The 17,366-nt window shown below is 43.0% G+C and overlaps 2 protein-coding genes across 2 annotated transcripts in view; both read left to right on the top strand.

The window, feature by feature from the left end:
• The window catches only part of LOC134224829 (ubiquitin-like modifier-activating enzyme 1), a 127,544-nt gene that overhangs the window by 22,743 nt on the left and 87,435 nt on the right, over window positions 1–17,366 (top strand). The gene's annotated exons all lie outside the window — the stretch shown is intronic.
• LOC134224827 (kinesin-like protein KIF12) overlaps window positions 3,483–17,366 on the top strand; it is a 48,215-nt gene continuing 34,331 nt past the window's right edge. The window contains exons 1-2 of the mRNA XM_062704427.1: window positions 3,483–3,687; window positions 12,771–13,639. Of these exons, the coding sequence (XP_062560411.1) occupies window positions 13,143–13,639 (497 nt within the window). The 5' untranslated portion in view covers window positions 3,483–3,687; window positions 12,771–13,142. The remainder of the gene's footprint in view (window positions 3,688–12,770; window positions 13,640–17,366) is intronic.

Below are 17,366 nucleotides of genomic sequence, written 5' to 3'. Positions count from 1 at the left end.
AATTAATTATTAATTTTTGAATAACTCATTATCGTTAGGTAGAATTAATTTTTGAATCACTCATTATTGTTAGGCCCCCCATGTGGCTGTCGTCGAATCCTACTGGAGTAGTCGCCCTCAAAGATCCCATGGTTATCTTTGCATACCTATCGGTATGCAAGGTATTCATGCATTGGTTTACACTTACATGTTCAGATCCAGATCAGCGCAAGTTTAGAAACGGCATCTGAGCCTACTCCCACCCCGCAGGAAAAGCTTGGTGCCAGGATTAGACAGCGTGCTATAAGGCTCGCCACGGACGGGCGGAAGACAGGCTAGTCATTAGCCCACTCGCCGATTCAAGTCAGGGTCACCCGGCTCTACTAAAAGAGTAGAATGTCCGACTGCCAGCCTTCGCTTTCACAATATTACAAAATCCAATTACTATTACTGCGATATCTTGTCGTTAACTCGCGGCCAGAATGCCATAATCAGGACTTCACTGGTATTGATACTGATGTGCCAATTGACACTCCATGGGCCCCTGCACCTAGGAGTATGGCAACTACAAAACATCCCCAACCCACCCTCTGATGTATTGCTCAATCTTTCAGTACCTGGGTCTTTATTTTTGATTTGTGGTTGTACATTTCATTTTGGTCATGGAAGGCGCTTTATGACGTTCTCACTTTCTGCGGAGTCCGAAAACCATTTTCAATTTTTCCTGTATTGGAGTTATTTTTTAGTGTGCGCCCCCTTTATTGCCTATGTGTGGTAACGCCCCTAATTTTTGCCGACTAACTAGCTTTTAGTTCACAACTACAGCACTGACAACGAACGCTCAAAGCCGTTCGTTGACATCAATGAAGTCTCAGCAATTTTAGTCCGAGACCTCAAATTGCAATGCACACATTTTTTGTGCCACTTACTAAGTTGTGCTGGCTCCAATGGCCTTCTCGAATTACACTGGCTTCGACTGTCTCCCGTAGGTAAAATTGTACTTGAGAATCGCTAATAAAATTATTGTTCTAACCGTACATTGATCAACACATTATTTGTTCTTGGTGACACGGGTCCCAAAGCTCCACTACAGTAGAACGTGAAGCGCGAAACAAACCGAAGCATATAACAGCTGGTTAAGCGAAAACGTATCTTTAAAGGAACTTTTGGTTGGTTACCGCCTGATAAACGCATCCTGTTCTTGTATTGCGACTTGAACAGCCTGGCGGAGCATCAATTTCTTACTGATGTTCTGTCTCGCGTTCGCGAACTCGATTATATCATCGAGTTGCTTGGCGACCACCCGCATCCCGGGTAGTGGCCCGCCGAGTGTGCTGATAAGGCTATACTTAATTATTGCTGGGGAGACTCTTGCGCTGCTAGCTGCAGCCTCCGTCATTCCTAGGGGGTAAAGGGGTTTACCACATCCATTGCTAACGCATCGTCAAAAGAATTATTTTTTTGAATCACTTATTATTGTTGGCTCCCCCTTGTGGATTCTGTCGAATCTTACTGGATCAGTTGCCTTTAATGATCCCATGGTTATCTTTGCATGCAGGGAGGCCATGCAAGGGCTACGTGTTCAGAGCCAGATCAGCGCAAGTTAGGAAAGGGCGTGTGAGCCTACTCCCACCCAGCAGGCAAAGCTTGGTAGCAGGATTGGACAGCGTCAAGGCCACAGTTTTAGGGGAGCCTAGCCATTAGCCAACTGACCGTTTTGAGCCAGTGTCACCTCAGGCTCTACTAAGAGAGTATGATGTCAGACTGCCATGCTATCGCTTAATATTACGATATCCGTCATCCATTTTGGATACCATCATCCTGTATCCGGTATCCCAGAAAAAATAAGATGTTCCAGATGCTGACAAACAAAAGATGTAATCTTTTAGTGGTACGACATCCAGACATACAAACACAACTTGTTAAGGTCATATGTTGCCTACACTGTGTTTAGCCAAACACGAACCAGATGGCTGTAGCTAGCAACTTGCGAACAAAAATGATTGAAGCGCCACCGGTGCACCGGTGATCGACCGCTATGATCGTTTGGCCACTTAAACATATTCGAATGCACTGTTAACTTGGTAAACGATGAAAAGTCTGTGTTTGTGTTTGTTTATCTGTGGTCTCAAGGACAGGTTGGAGAGTCTCGACTAATCGACCGCTGGGGCTTTGTTAGATTTCACTTTTTGAATACTGTGGTCATCCGACTCAAGCTCGTGCTCAAGAAGATTTGCTTTATTTTTTATCATTAGCTATTTTGAAAACATATTTTTGTTCCGTTTGGTGGAAAAAAGCTTTTGTTTTTCCATTCAACTATTTTCAAACTTTCTGCTGTTTGGTTACAAGATTAAATCGCACATTAGAACAATTAATCATTATGTTAGCTACCACGTGTTTCGCGTGGAACCTACTACCACCGTTATGACAATAGTGGAGAAAAAACTAAAATTATGGACAAATGACAAACACATAAACAGCAAAACAGCGTCGCCGTTTTTCACGTTCACACTTTTCACGGCTTTCCGTTTCCCATCTATTCAACCCTCGTGCGCAGTCATCGACCAACGTTGACTGGAAATCACTTCGTCACCTGCATTACACAGCCAGAATATTCATGCATACATAGGTACCCAAATCAACTTACACCGATGATTGACTATAGCTTAGGGCATTTGCATGTTCGAACTTCGCGTGTCCTGCTGGGAAAGGAATCTCGAGTCCGAGCTCAAACCGAGACAACCACACGAGTTCTGACCGTTGGACTGACCGGACGCGTTTTTCTCGAGTTCCAGACGCCCCATAAACCCTATAGGCAGGGTAATTTGCCTGAAGAGCTGGTAGCCACCCCCCAACCGGCCAGATCTACATGTAAAATTGTGTCGCGTGCGAGGTGCCTTGCCTAGTAGTGCGGTGGTGACCGGTCACTCAGTGTGTCTCCCCCAACCCCATCGAATCGGTGGGGAGGCAATTATCCGTTCGTTTACTTGTCCAGCGGGAGTGTTCCCACCCCGGCACACCAGTAGTTGCCGCCGCGTTCCACAGATTTATTGTTATGTGTTTCGGTGAAGGGGAGAGCTTGCGTGTCCTTGTCCTTTGTAACGATCGCCGACAACGGACGACGGCGGCCATAGCAGCACACACATGTATAGTGTATCGCGTGGTCACGGATTCCAGTAAAGTGTAGTGCACTGTCTGTCGATAATCCCGTTGCCAGTGAAATAGCTGGCGTCGGTTCTCATAGGGATATTTCACATATGAGTATTTTATGGGAATTCGAAGATCTTGAAAACAAATTACAAGTGACGCTCTGAAATAAAAAAAGCGGCAATGTATCTGTTAGGAAGTGCTTATACAGAACAAGTTGTTTAATGTGATTAAATGTATTTTGAACAATATTTTTGCAAAAAATTAAGCCTAACGGAGTAAGTGGAGTAACATAGCAAGCATGCAAATTGACAATGCACCGCTTCCACACATCACATGAATTAGGGGAACTACGATGTACAGTGTTGCGCAATGTAGGGCAGTAATATTCAACGACGACAAAGCCACGTGAATGTGGTACCAACAAACTGATAGGTATTCAGAGAAGAAAAGCGGAAGGAGTGTGGTTTGTGATTGTTGACGGATTTTCATTTGACCGGGTGGCCTAAATATTAACGAAAACTTCCTTCGTTAGCAGTTAGTCAGTGTGTTTGGCTGCAAGTATGTAACGAAACCTGCTGGATATGTATTTGGACTCATTTCCTTATTTCGGTTGCATAATTAATTGGAATGCTTCATTTTCTGTTTCGTTTCTAGCAAGTTTTTGTTTTGCTTTTTCCCATTGAATCCTTAATACAGAACATGCACTAATGTGGCTCTCGACTATCTCAGATGGGGAAGTCATGAGAAAGGAGACAAACGGTTTAAAATAAATATAAGTTCGTAGATCTTTGGACCAAGTGGGCATTGTCTCGGTACGCATATTAATACTGTTTTAAAGATTTTCGAATCCCGACTATGGACTATTTGGCATACTTGATTATTACTCGTACTCCTTTGTACTGAATTGAATGAAGGGAAATTATAATTATTTTTAAACTGTCTTCTGTTGTCCACAGTGTAGATTAGGTCATGGAATGGTTCATTGCATGTCTCGTGCACAAAACCAAGTTGATCAGGGACTTTAATTGAACAAATTCCTGTCACGCTAGCACGAAATAAGTTACAGCGGAATACCGATTGTTACCCAGATAAACAATAATGTAAACGTGATGAAGGTCCTTATTATCATCCTAATGGATTGTCCTATAATAGACGATTCATTTAACAGACCACTGTCACCGTCACTTATTCCGGAATAAATTACTGTTCGTGAATCGATTTCGTATAGCCATCAGTGTTTTGTGAGTTAACAATTTCAATGTTGATGTTATTCGATGTGCACCTAATAGATTTTCCCAAAGTATCATCTGATATGGTCAGTCTCGGTGCACACTGGAAAGGATAATGGTGTGACCTCTTTTATGTTTGAGTCACGTACACTCGCTCTACAATTTGAGTGGTCAGATCAAAGACCTGACCTGAATCAATAATAGACCGTAAGCGCTACTGTGACAGACAGAACTGTTGAAATTGTTTACTCATGATGTATCGATTTTCGTGTTGAAATAATATTCGGTGCCTCAGATGGACAGGCGTAAAACAACAAAAATAAAACTCATTTTCTAACATTAGCACTGGACCAGCCCACTAAAGTCTTTGAACACAAAATACCTATTACAACAGCTCTCCACCAAGTTCATTTCATTCATTTATTTAGTTTACATCGAAACAGATAACACTGAATCAACAATTTGACGCCACAATACACGGTTCGAGGCCGCATCTCTCCATCCTCGAATGCGCCCACGCTCGCCAAGTCGTTTTGCACCTGGTCTGCCCTTCTTGCTCGCTGTGCTCCACGCCGTCTCGTACCTGCCGGATCGGAAGCGAACACCAGCTTTGCAGGGTTGCTGTCCGGCATTCTTGCAACATGTCCTGACCATCGTACCCTTTCGGTTTTAGCTACCTGCTGGATACTGGGTTCACCGCAGAGCTGGGCGAGCTCGCGGTTCATTCTTCACCGCCACACACCGTCTTATTGCACGCCGCCAAAGATGGTCCTAAGCACTCGTCTCTCGAATACTCCGAGTGCTTGCAAGTCCTCCTCGGGCATTGTCCATGTTTCGTGTCCATAGAGAACTACCGGTCTTATTAGCGTCTTGTACATAACAAATTTGGTGCGGTAGCGAATCTTTTTTGACCGCAGTTTCTTCTGGAGCCCGTAGTAGGCCCGACCTCCACAGATGATGCGCCTTCGTATTTCACGACTAACATTGTTATCAGCCGTTAGCAAGGATCCGAGGTAGACGAATTCCTCGACCACCTCGAAGGTATCCTCGTCTATCGTAACACTGCTTCCCAGGCGCTCGGTTCCGCCCACAAGCATGTAGGGTAAACTGGGGTAATATGCACCCCCGGGGCAAAACGACCTTTTGGCTTTTTTACCAGTGTTCCAGGAATATTTTCAAGAATGTTTACTACTGAGTTGATAGTTCGAGATCCGAACTACATGCTCTGTTATAGATACTATCGAAAAACTGCTGAAAATGTACTAAAAAATACCAAAGGGTCGTTTTGCCCCGGGGGTGCATATTACCCCAGTTTCCCCTACTTTGTCTTCGAAGCATTCACCACCAAACCAACTTTTATTGCATCACGTGTCTGGCGGGTGTACAGTTCTGTCACCTTTGCAAATGTTCGGCCGACAATGTCCATGTCATCTGCGAAACAAATAAGTTAACTGGATCTGTTGAAAATCGTACCTCGGCTGTTACACCCGGCTCTCCGCATGACTCCTTCTAGCCAGAGATGCACCTGAACACGAGAACGCGTGTTCGCGTTCAAAATGTTCTGAACACTGCACACTGTTCAAGAGCAATTACCTAACTTAGCAACTTGTATCCTAGGAAAACAAATTCAAGCGACGGCATGCTATACATTTTTCGTCAAGTTATAGAAAACACGTGGGCATCTAACGGATAGAAATCAAGCATGCTCGTGTGTTTTTGCATAGTTCCAAATCTAAGGAATCTTAGTTACCATGATCGTTTTGCTTGCGTACCAACCCAGTGCACACTGAACTGTGTTCAGAGTTCAAAACTAAGAACACCAAAACTAAGAACACGCTCTTGGCTCATGTTCTGTTCAGGATGCATCTCTGCTTCTAGCGCAATGTTGAACAACAGGCACGAAGGTCCATCACCTTGTCTTAGTCCCCGGCGCGATTCGAACGAACTGGAGTGTTCGCCCGAAATCTTCACACAGTTTTGCACACCATCCACCGTTGCTTTGATCAGTCTGGTAAGCTTCCCAGGGAAGCTGTTCTCGTCCATAATTTTCCATAGCTCTACGCGGTCTATACTGTCGTATGTCGCCTAAAAATCCCAGTGTCCCAGATTCTGACTATCAGTTTGTGCAGGCAAGTGGCCAGCTTTTCCGGGGCCATCTTGATAAGCTCAGCTCCGAAACCATCCTTACCAGCTGCTTTATTGGTTTTCAGCTGTTGGTTGGCTGGTTGGCTTCCATCGTCCGCTGAACTGACGTAGTCATGTCCTCCGCTACCTTGACTTTCACTGCCTATACTCTCAGCGCCATTCAAATGTTCCTCGTAGTGCTGCTTCCATTTTTCGATCACCACACAGAAGCCTTTGCGGGATGCGTTGAGCTTCTGATAGAACTTGCGTGTTTCTTGAGAACGGCACAGCTGTTCCATCTTCTCGCACTCCGCCTTTTCCAGGCGGCGTTTCTTTTCCTGAAAAAGGCAGGTCTGCTGTGCTTCTGTCTATAACGTTCTACGTTCTTCCGGGTACCTTGCTGCAGCGCGACCGCCCGCGCTACGTCCTTCTCCCCCAGAATCTGTCTGTACTTCGTCGAACCAATCATTCCGTCGACTTCGTCCCGCATACCTGCCGTTGTTCTCCGCTGCGTCGTTAATGGCTGCTTTGAATGTATTCCAGCAGTCCTCAAGAGGGGCCCCATCGAGCTCACCCTCTTCCGAGAGGCTGCGCGTATGCAGAGGCGACATCAGGTTGCTTCAGTCGCTCTAGGTCGTACCGCGGCGGTCGCCGGTACCAACATTGTTGATGACGGATAGTTTTGGGCGCAGTTTAACCATCATCAGATAGTGGTCAGAGTCGATGTTAGCGCCACGATATGTCCTGACGTCGATAATGTCGGAGAAGTGCCGTCCATCAATCAGAACGTGGTCGATTTGTGATTCTGTCTGCAGTGGTGATCTCCAGGTGTACCGATACGGGAGACTGTGCTGGAAGTAGGTGCTGTGAATGGGCATATTCTTGGAGGAGGCAAAATCAATTAGTCGTAGACCGTTTTCGTTCGTCAGCCGGTGAGCGCTAAACTTCCCAATAGTCGGTCTAAACTCCTCCTCTTGGCCAACCTGAGCGTTCAAATCTCCAATGATGATTTTGACGTCGTGGCTTGGGCAGCTGTCGTACTCACGTTCCAGCTGCGCGTAGAATGCGTCCTTATCATCATCAGTGCTTCCGGAGTGTGGGCTATGGACGTTGATTATGCTGAAGTTGAAGAACCGGCCTTTGATCCTCAACTTGCACATTCTTTCATTGATCGGCCACCAACCGATCACGCGCCTTTGCATATCGCCCATCACTATGAAAGCTGTTCCCAGCTCGTGTGTGTTGCCGCAGCTCTGGTAGATGGTATGATTACCTCTAAACGTTCGCACCATTGATCCCTTCCAACAAACCTCCTGCAGCGCTACGATGCCGAATCCACGGTCCTTGAGTACATCGGCGAGTATGCGTGTGCTCCCGATGAAGTTGAGAGATTTGCAGTTAAGAGGCGAACCAGTCTCCGACTGAAAACCTCTTTAATAAGGCTATAATAAAGATTTGCAGTTCCACGAACCGAGTTTCCAATCGCTAGTCCCTTATCGTCGCATTGGTCTTTTCGTCGCCGATAGTTCCGGTCCGTACTCTCTTGTTGATTGTTCGTTGCGTATGTTTATTTTTAAAGGCTGGCTTGCAGGGCCTGACACCAAACCCCCTATATTTCCGGAGGACCATTCCTCCTTATTCCCTTATTCCACCAAGTATTGTTCTGAAGAAGGGAAATCTCTCTGTAACACATTTTACATACAGTCTGTGCCTTTTCTTATATAGTGGCACATGCGATCATCTAACCAAAAAGAGGGATTCCATATTTTATAAGTAAACATGGTAACGCAAGATTGACGCATCCGTTTAAGAAACTCGACCAGGATTTCATCCTTCTCAGCAGCTTTACTGTTCTTCTGCTCATTCAAGGCCTTCTGGTTCGACACCATGGTTTTGTCCGGCAACCAATTTCCCACTCCGTCATTGCACGTTGCGGTAACTGATGTAGACGCTCAGTAGTGCCTATCTCTTCCTGCAATGTTGTAGTCATTGCTTCATGAATATTTTATAATATTTCTCGATGTCAATTAGCTCTAAAGGGTACTGTTCAACTGCCCATAATCGCATATTTGTATCATTTGCATTTTGGTTGATTTTATAAATTCTTTGTCAGTCCTCCCCACAAACTCAATCATTTCCGCAGCTTACCACAGATAAGCAAGATAGAAAATCCTATTTTACTGTTGCGGGATTAGATGCAGTAAATTAAGCTTTCTGAACGTTTCACAGGCTTCATACAAAATGAACAAAAATGCGAGTGCTACAAATATGCGATCATGGACAGTCAACTTCTCCTTCAACTGCCAAGCGTTTGCATCGTTCTGTTATTCCGTGATTTCATCACGCTAGATAGTGACGTAATCTCACATAAGAAATGTTGTCCGCCATCCAAGTGTCTCGGTGAATATTCTTGAAATTCGGTAGTTCTCTTCGTCAACATTTAACCAAATTATGTAGTTTTTTTTAGCTAATTTTAACAAATTTATTTTTATCTAGCTTTCGAAAACGATTGCTGATGACTTGGATTTTTTTTACGGAGGTTCGCATTGCCAAGATCTCATCAGTTGAATTCTCGGCTAGCGTAAATTTTGATTTTTACAATATGGTACACAAAATGATGTTAAAGTTTTTATAACTCCTGTTTGTGCACACTAAAGGGTTCTTTTTACTCTTCATGTTTATGTGTGAAAGTGATCGTTTAAGGAAAACAAGTGAATGTATTCGAGAAAATAATGTTATTATGTAATATAGTCTCGTAGCCTTGTAACTATTTAAGCACGATTTTGAGGTTTTTGGATTTTTTTTATGTGCCGTAGTTAAAGCTTGCATTTTTCTGACAGCAGGGAAAAGGTCCCATGTCACTCGCTCTATCTACTTCATCGTATTTATGAAGCCAGCCAACTCCACCTTCTGCTATGTCGTCATCACGATAATAAACGTGGTGTTTGTATGAACTGCTCATGATGCGACACTGCACCGCTCGGAATGCACGTTCATCGGTTTCGGGCCAGATTTTCGGGATTGCCATTCCGTGAGAGGCTTACTTGGGTGCTCTCTCTAACATACCCTCTGACTTTTTGCTCTAACTAACCAATCACAAGTTAGTCATGCTTGTCGACAGTCGCTCGGCGCGCCAGATTCTCTGCAAGCTGCAGGCAATCTGAGTGGTTACAGTCGGAACTGCGTTCTACTTCTCTACCGCTTGGCACATCCTCTGAATAAGGGTATCCGGGGTTGTGTCCCGGCCGCAAACGTTTAGCATAGCTCTTCTTTCTACGTCGAAATGAGGACATACGAACAGTTTGCAGTTTGATCAACACCTGGGCAGTCAGGGCAGACGGGGATCTCCGCGTGCCCAAACCTGTGGAGATACTGCCGGAAGCAGCCATGGCCTGACAGGAATTGTGTCAGATGTCCTTATGGGGTCACTCCACCCAGCTCGATATGTTAGGTATCAGCCGGTGGGTCCACCTACATTTAGAAGAGTTAGCCCACTCGCGCACCCATCTGACAACCGAAGTCACCCTGATGCGTTCGCAGGCTCCTCTGGTGCCACATAGCGCAAAACACTCCTCGTCTTCCCGGATGACCAGCTCGACTGGCATCATCACTGCTGGGGAGACTCCGGTGATGCTAGTTGCAACCTCCGTCACTCCGCTCTCCGCCTCCCTGGGAGGAGACCTCACCAAACCCCCCTTGGCAAAGGGGTTTACCACCTCCATGCATAACGCATCGTCAAAAGAATTATTTTTTGCTTCACTCATTGTAATTGGGTCCCCCTTTGTGGCTGCCGTCGAATCCTACTGGAGTAGTCGCCTTCAATGATCCCATGGTTATTTTTGCATGTCTTGCGGCATGCAGGGAGGCCACGCAAGGGTTGACACTTATGTGTTCAGAGCCAGATGAGCGCAAGTCAGGAAAGGGCATCTGAGCCTACTCCCACCCAGCAGGCAAAGGTTGGTGGCAGGATTGTACAGCGTGCTACAAGGCCCGCCACGGTTTTAGGGGACGGAAGACAGCCTAGCCATTATCCCACTCACCGTTTCGAGTCAGTGTCACCCGGCTCTACTAAGAGAGTAGAATGTCAGACTGCCAGCCCTCGCTTTCACAATATTACGATATCCAAGACAAGGTCCGTTAACACGCGGCCAGAATGCCATAATCAGGATCTCGCTGGCATTGATCCTGATGTGCAAAATTGGCACTCCTTGGACTCCTAAGGCTCCGGTAGGCTTGTCTTGAAGAATTAGGACAATTTTGCATTTTGTTGTGACTCTATCACTTTGATCTGGATTGTGGAAGAGGCAGAAGTTGTCCGATCGAATTTCCGCTTTGAAGGTATAGCAGTAGTGATGAGATGGTGACCCCTTAAAGCAGGGCTGCCCAACGTACGGCCCGCGGGCCGGATGCGGCCCTCGGCTTCATTTTGTGTGGCCCGCGACGTGTAAGAAAAATAATCTTTATAACCGGCCCGCGTGGTTCTCTATCTGGCTCGAGAAACTTTTTTTTCTATTAGATACTGTTGGATTGTTACTGGTTTCACCTGCACGTGGCATTATTCACCAAGAAAACCAATGTGTGAAAACGATCAATATTCCTGAAGTATTGACGCTCGTCATTAAGACAATCAACTTACCAACGCGGGGGAACTCAACCACGACCCATTTCAAATAACTATTAAAAATTGAAAGGAGAATACGAATTTTTGCTGTCGTATTGCAACATTAATTCGGCACCAACATTTCAAAAGGGCGAAACTGCTTTTGTAAACAAGAGCTTCTCACGTCGTTGGTGGCCTAATTTGAGCCCACCCACAACATCCAGCACCATTAATTGATAGAAGAGGATTCGCTGCTTCTATCAGTGGCGTTGGATTGCGTGAGTGGGCTCAAATTAGCCCACCAGCGACGTGAGAAGCTCTTGTTTACCAAAGCAGTTTCGCCCTTTTGAAATGTTGATGCCGAATTGACTAAGCCGTGGTTCTTCGAGAGAAAATCGCACTATTTTTTACATGACAAAGGAAAACCAATGCCCCTGCTAAATGATCCTGAGTGCCTTGGCGTTTCTAGTAGATTCACCAACATCTCTATGACTTGAACAAAAAGGTCATCTTGTTGAAAACAGTTCATGCAAAGCTGTGAAACCCTGTGAAAAAAAAAAAAATCACAAAAAATCACAAGTTGTTCAACTCACTTGCCCTGTCAAAACGTAGCATTCTGCTACGGATTCTGGGATGAAAAAAAAGTTGTCGAATTCTACGGGGCACCCCCATATTTCTCCGAAATTTTCAGCTCAATCGCTTGTTGCATATGCTGGCGCATTTGATTTGAAGTTTGCATGAGGGTTTCAGCCCAAATATATGGGAAAATACACCTTCATCATTTTTACGTTCTAGAAATTAGTTCGGTATGCCCGATTGAGCTCAGAATTGCAAGAAAGGTAGTTGATATGATAAAGATCAATTCCACAGAACGTTAACGATGATTAAATGAACTGTTGTATAGTTTCCGGCTGATCTATTAGGAGTTGGGTTGCGTACTTTGGAATTCATTCAAAGTCATGAAAAGCGTGCGCATGTTATCAAAGGTGGCTGAGACATGTGTTTTGGCGCGCGTGCACCGCGCGTGCATTTACATATGTTTGAGCGCGCGCCAAAGCACACATCACAGGCACCTTTGATTGCATGCGTATGCTTTTCATGGCAATCAATGCATTCCAAAGTAAACTACCCAACGGCCTAATAAATCAGCCGGAAACTATACAAAAAACCATGTAATCATCGTATAACGTACTGTGGAATTGATCTTTAACATAACAACTACCTTTGTCGCAATTCTGAGCTCAATCGGGTATACCGAACTAATTTCTAGAACATGTTTTCTAGATGACGATTTGTTTTTAATTTGAGTTGTTTTAATTTCATACCTTCTTTCCTATTATATGAGAAGTGTAACATTTTAATTGTTGGACAGATTTCAATGCTGTATGGATATCATTCCCCACCTTTTGTATGAGAATATAGCAATTTCGCATATGTCCAATTATTATACAGATGACCAATTTTTATACAGAACTAGACGATGCTACGTTTTCAATGATTCGAATATTACATTTTCTTATCGTCCGTACATGTTCCGTATATTATTCCTTCCGCTCAATATTTAATGCTTTATTAGAACATATGTTTTACTTTGCTTATCGAATTACATGTTTGAATCATATTATTTCATCATCAACAATTTATGTGAAAATAATTATGGACTATCTTCTTTCTTCATGTTGTTTTAGATTCTATATTCACTCAACGATTGGCCACAAAAGTCGAAATTCTAGCTTTGTTAGTCTATCGCCGGACAAGTGCAAACACAAAAGCAAGCACAACCTTCCATCAAAATGTGATTTGCCAGGGGTACATAAAGCACAATGTTTATCATATAATTATTGCTATGCTGGCCTTGCTTACGCCCATGAAACGGTGAAATGCAAACAATCAAAATTTGTACGCTTTGTTGTTCGTGTGAGAGCTTATGCAGGGTTCTACCCCCATCAGGATAAAGACACATTTGGCAGTGTTGTCCACTCATAAACCGTTGCTTGTTTGCGCTCAGATTAATTTTGGTTGATAAGTGTTCCCTTTATTGCGCGGCCATTACCACCATCATGGTTTACAAACCACCAGGGACCTCCTCTTCCACCAAGTCGCCATCAACGTCGTCACGTGGTCTATCCCCAGCTACATCGCACTTCCGCACTGGTGGTGGCGCCGGTGGCAAAGGAAAAACCAGCTCGAAATCGGTGACAAATCTCAACAACTATCGGGACAACAATAACAATTCGCGGGGTAGAAGCCAAGTGCGGAACCAGGGAACGACACGTGGTTTTGGGGGTAGCATCGAGAGTTTCAACAATGGCAGGAAAGTGAACAATCTGTTGAAGGGCGGAGCGGTGGGAACCGGATCCGGTATGGTGCGGTCCAACAGTTTGAATAATAGTAAAACCGGCAATCGTTCGAACAGTGTTGAAAGGATGAATAATGGAAAAATCTATCGCGGGCGAAGTCCGCTACGGAATTCGACGTCGAACCTACAGCTGCACCAACAACAAACGAATCAGCACGGAAAAAATCAGCCGTTTTTGGTGCGTTCCAGAGGAAATGAGTAAGTAGAAATTTTTGGCACACGCGGTGCCATGTGTTTATGATGTTTTTAGTATTGGGTTAATTAGAAAACCTGTTTATTTTGGTCTGTAGGGAAACAGATTAAGTCAGGGCCGTATTTAGCGAGAAGGGTGCCCGGGCCGACAGTGTGTGGGGCCCCAAAATGTACAAAAAAGGTTAGTTTTGGTACATAAGATTTGTGCGGGCCCGGGGCCTCGAGACCAACTCAACCTCAAGCGGTCTTTTTTTTTCGTTGGGGCGTAGAACCACTGCGTCCATTGAGTTGAACTTTTGTGGTATACCCCTGATTACTATTAACTATTCGCATCTTCTAGGTTGATCACCATTTGTCAAGTAAGCAACCTAAGACGCGTATTTTCCCAGTCCGGTATAATTGAGTTAATAAAACCCACTACTTTCCAGGATTCGCAGTCCATATATCTCCTGGTTGCATAAAGCCACTATTTAGAAATTTAGATCTACTCTTGTACAATGCATCACAACTGCAAAGCAGATGTTCCGAGGTATCACGTTCCATGTTACAGAAACGACAGATATCATTCTGAATCTGGCCAATATATTTCAAGTGATATCTGCTCGGGCAGTGTCCGGTTATTAGGCCAGTGAAGGTGCAAAGAGCTCTCTTGCTGAGCTCTAAGAGCTTTTCGGTTACTTTAACATTGGGAATTATAAATCTCTTTGATTGAGCACACTTTTCGGCAACCAACCAATTGGTCTAGAGATGTGCGCTCCACTTAGGAGCTGTTCGAAAGATTCGCTTCCTTACATTGAGATGATGAGCCATGGATCTTTTTCATAGAAGCCCAGCTCAGCAGCTCACTTTAAATCGATGAAATCATTGTCAAACACGCGCCTAGAGAAACTCCCTCGAGCGTACGCACTCGAGTACGCGCGCTGTTGTATTTTGTACAACACAAACGAAAATACCACGCTCGCGGTATGCAACACAAACGAGCTTGTATGAGCATTCCAGACCAGTACCGCGCACGTGCTGATCGTTTATTATTTGCACCTCAAGCACCATCAAGCCAAGCGACAGCACCATCTAGCCAAGCAACAGAAATCATTTCTGCTGCTGAGAGGAATAAGAAACACACAAGCAAAAATAATCTAGCTTGCCGTCTATTTCTTAACCCATACCCACATACTCGGCGCTACGAACGGACACACAAAATATACCTAGTAGTGCGGTAGCGAACGAACCGTACCAAGCAAAAGATCCGAAGATCCGAACAACTCTCAATTCCGCTTATGTAGTCGTCCAGCTCAAAATTGCTGTGACATGGAAGCGAGAGCTGCGATACCAGCTCAGATCCGTGCGACACGGATCTCGATTCGGATCAGTCGCGACCGATTCTAGCGAGCGAACCGTGTGGTTCAAACGAACCGAACTGGGAGCTGTGTCTTGCACGGAGCGGATCTTTTGCTTGCGACGGGTTTTCCCGCCAGCATACTGCTACATGTGCACTCTGTTTGTTTGTAGTACCGTGCTCTGCATTTTTTTACTCTCTTGTTTTTAGTTCTCTCGCATTTCGGGATCCAATATAGATGAATGGGCTCGCTTGTATGAAAATGTCAACTATGCATGGTTAGAAGCGCGCAAACAAGGCATTGATTTTCTGCTCCCAGTATGAAGAGAAAACTTATGACACGTGATATGGTTCATATACATGTCATAGACTAGGGACTGAATTATTTAAACTAACGATTTGAGAAACGTTATCAACAAAATGTAACTTAGGGTCTGTCTTAATTGGATAATTAAACTGAAATTAAACTTAAAAGTGACTTTTCAATAATTATCGAATAACCCTGCTCGCAGAGCAAGATTACTTTTGACAGATATCGAATCATTTTCCATCGATGTCCTATTGGAATTGCAGGGTAGCACCAGCCATTCTTATAACGGGGTGATTTTTTAATTTTCGAACTGTCACTTTTAAGTTTGATTCTCCAAATGAGACAGACCCTTAGAATTATGAATAGAAAATAATGTTGAGTTAGTTTTTGTATAGAAATAAATGTGATGATTCTAAATGAACTCCTAGACTTCAAAACTAGACGGTCAAGAAAAGTGTAATAAATGTTATTAGTTTAAAATTGTCGGTTTTTCAATAGAAATTATTAGCTTAAAATTAAAATTTAAATTATAGCTTAACATTTTAAACATTTCAAAGTGAGGTAAATAGATGAATGATGAATGAATAAATAAATAAATGAATGACATAAATTTTTAAATTTAAATTTTTGAACAATAATTAAAATTTAAATAATAATATTAACAATTATGTTTTAATATATGTAGCATTAAAGAACTGAAGAGCTGATCCAAGGAGCTGACTCTTTTCAATGAGCTGAACGGATCAGATCCGCTCACTGCAATGAGCTGTTTTGCCCATCTCTAAATTGGTCATCAACCTTTGTGCTTCCCAGGTTTTTAATTCCATTTTTATGGTACAGTATGATATACCGCAGAAAAGTTCTGTGCCAATAAACTGTGTAAGGTACAGTGGGGCAAGTGGGTAAAGGAAATCGTATATTTCATGTTCATCAAGTCATAAAAGTTGAAGATAATATTGAAATTGATCATATTTATGACATAACGAATCATCTATCCAATCTTTATATGCCTGCGAACAAGATCTTTGAAAAATACTTTTAGGATACAAAATATTTGGAAAACAAAAAAATCGGTTTCAATTTTTCACTTGCCCCACATGTGGGGTAAGTGAAAAAACAATTTAAAAAGAAGATTTTTCAATATAAGAACACATTTTCTGTTCATATACTTCATGCAAATGATAATTATACTGAATAGAACATAACTATGATCTGTTGTGATGCTTTTTGACACTTCATGATAGTCAAAGGGCACTAGAGTGCCTCCATTAATTGATTTTTATGTTTTTATGTTTTCTTTACTTGATTTTTTTTAGATCTAATATATTATCTCCTTTTGTGTGTAACACTACTTTCTATTTCAGGTTTATAGTAAGATAATGAGCCTTGGCGATAATGCAGAGAAATTATCTTTGAAATATTCATCAAACCTGGAATCATATTGTGTTTCAATAACACTCCACATATGATTTTAGTAGAAGAGTCTACATTAACAAATAAATAAATTTTATAAATTTCAACTAAATAAATCATAATTGTTGATATATTTGCAATAGTAGTGATTATTGTATTTAAGCTATATAAATTACATTTTTTCACGAATTATTTATCAAACATGGATTATTTAAAACACTGACACGCTTTGAACTTTGGGTTCCTGATTTAGTATTACCACGTATCACTGTAATAACCAAAAGCCTTCGAATGAGTTCGAATAGGTATCATTTGTTTATATACGCTTAATAGAACTTATTTGTGTTTGGGAAAATAGAGAAATGCATTCAGTGTCGGAAAATTTTCACTTGCCCCACCCATGGTAAAAAAAACAGGCAAAGCAATAAAATATTTTTTGCAATTCCTGATCATAATACCTGGTTTACAGTTGACATTTGAGTGATGAAACGGCCTACTTTTCCATACCAATGAAATGGGTGCTTTAATGAACATTATGCAACTCAAATGGGTTGCATAAAATTCATTAAAGCACTCATTTGGGTGCTAAAATAAAAAAATGTTCTGAAAACCCCTCAGACCAATTTTCTGGCTACGCCCGAAATTTCGCATCTATAAGGTGACCTTACATCTAT

The sequence above is a fragment of the Armigeres subalbatus genome, chromosome 3, assembly GCF_024139115.2.
Source record: "Armigeres subalbatus isolate Guangzhou_Male chromosome 3, GZ_Asu_2, whole genome shotgun sequence".
Taxonomy (NCBI): Eukaryota; Metazoa; Arthropoda; class Insecta; order Diptera; family Culicidae; genus Armigeres; species Armigeres subalbatus.
Note: the sequence above shows the minus strand (reverse complement) of the source record. Positions and strands in the feature narration are given on the sequence as shown.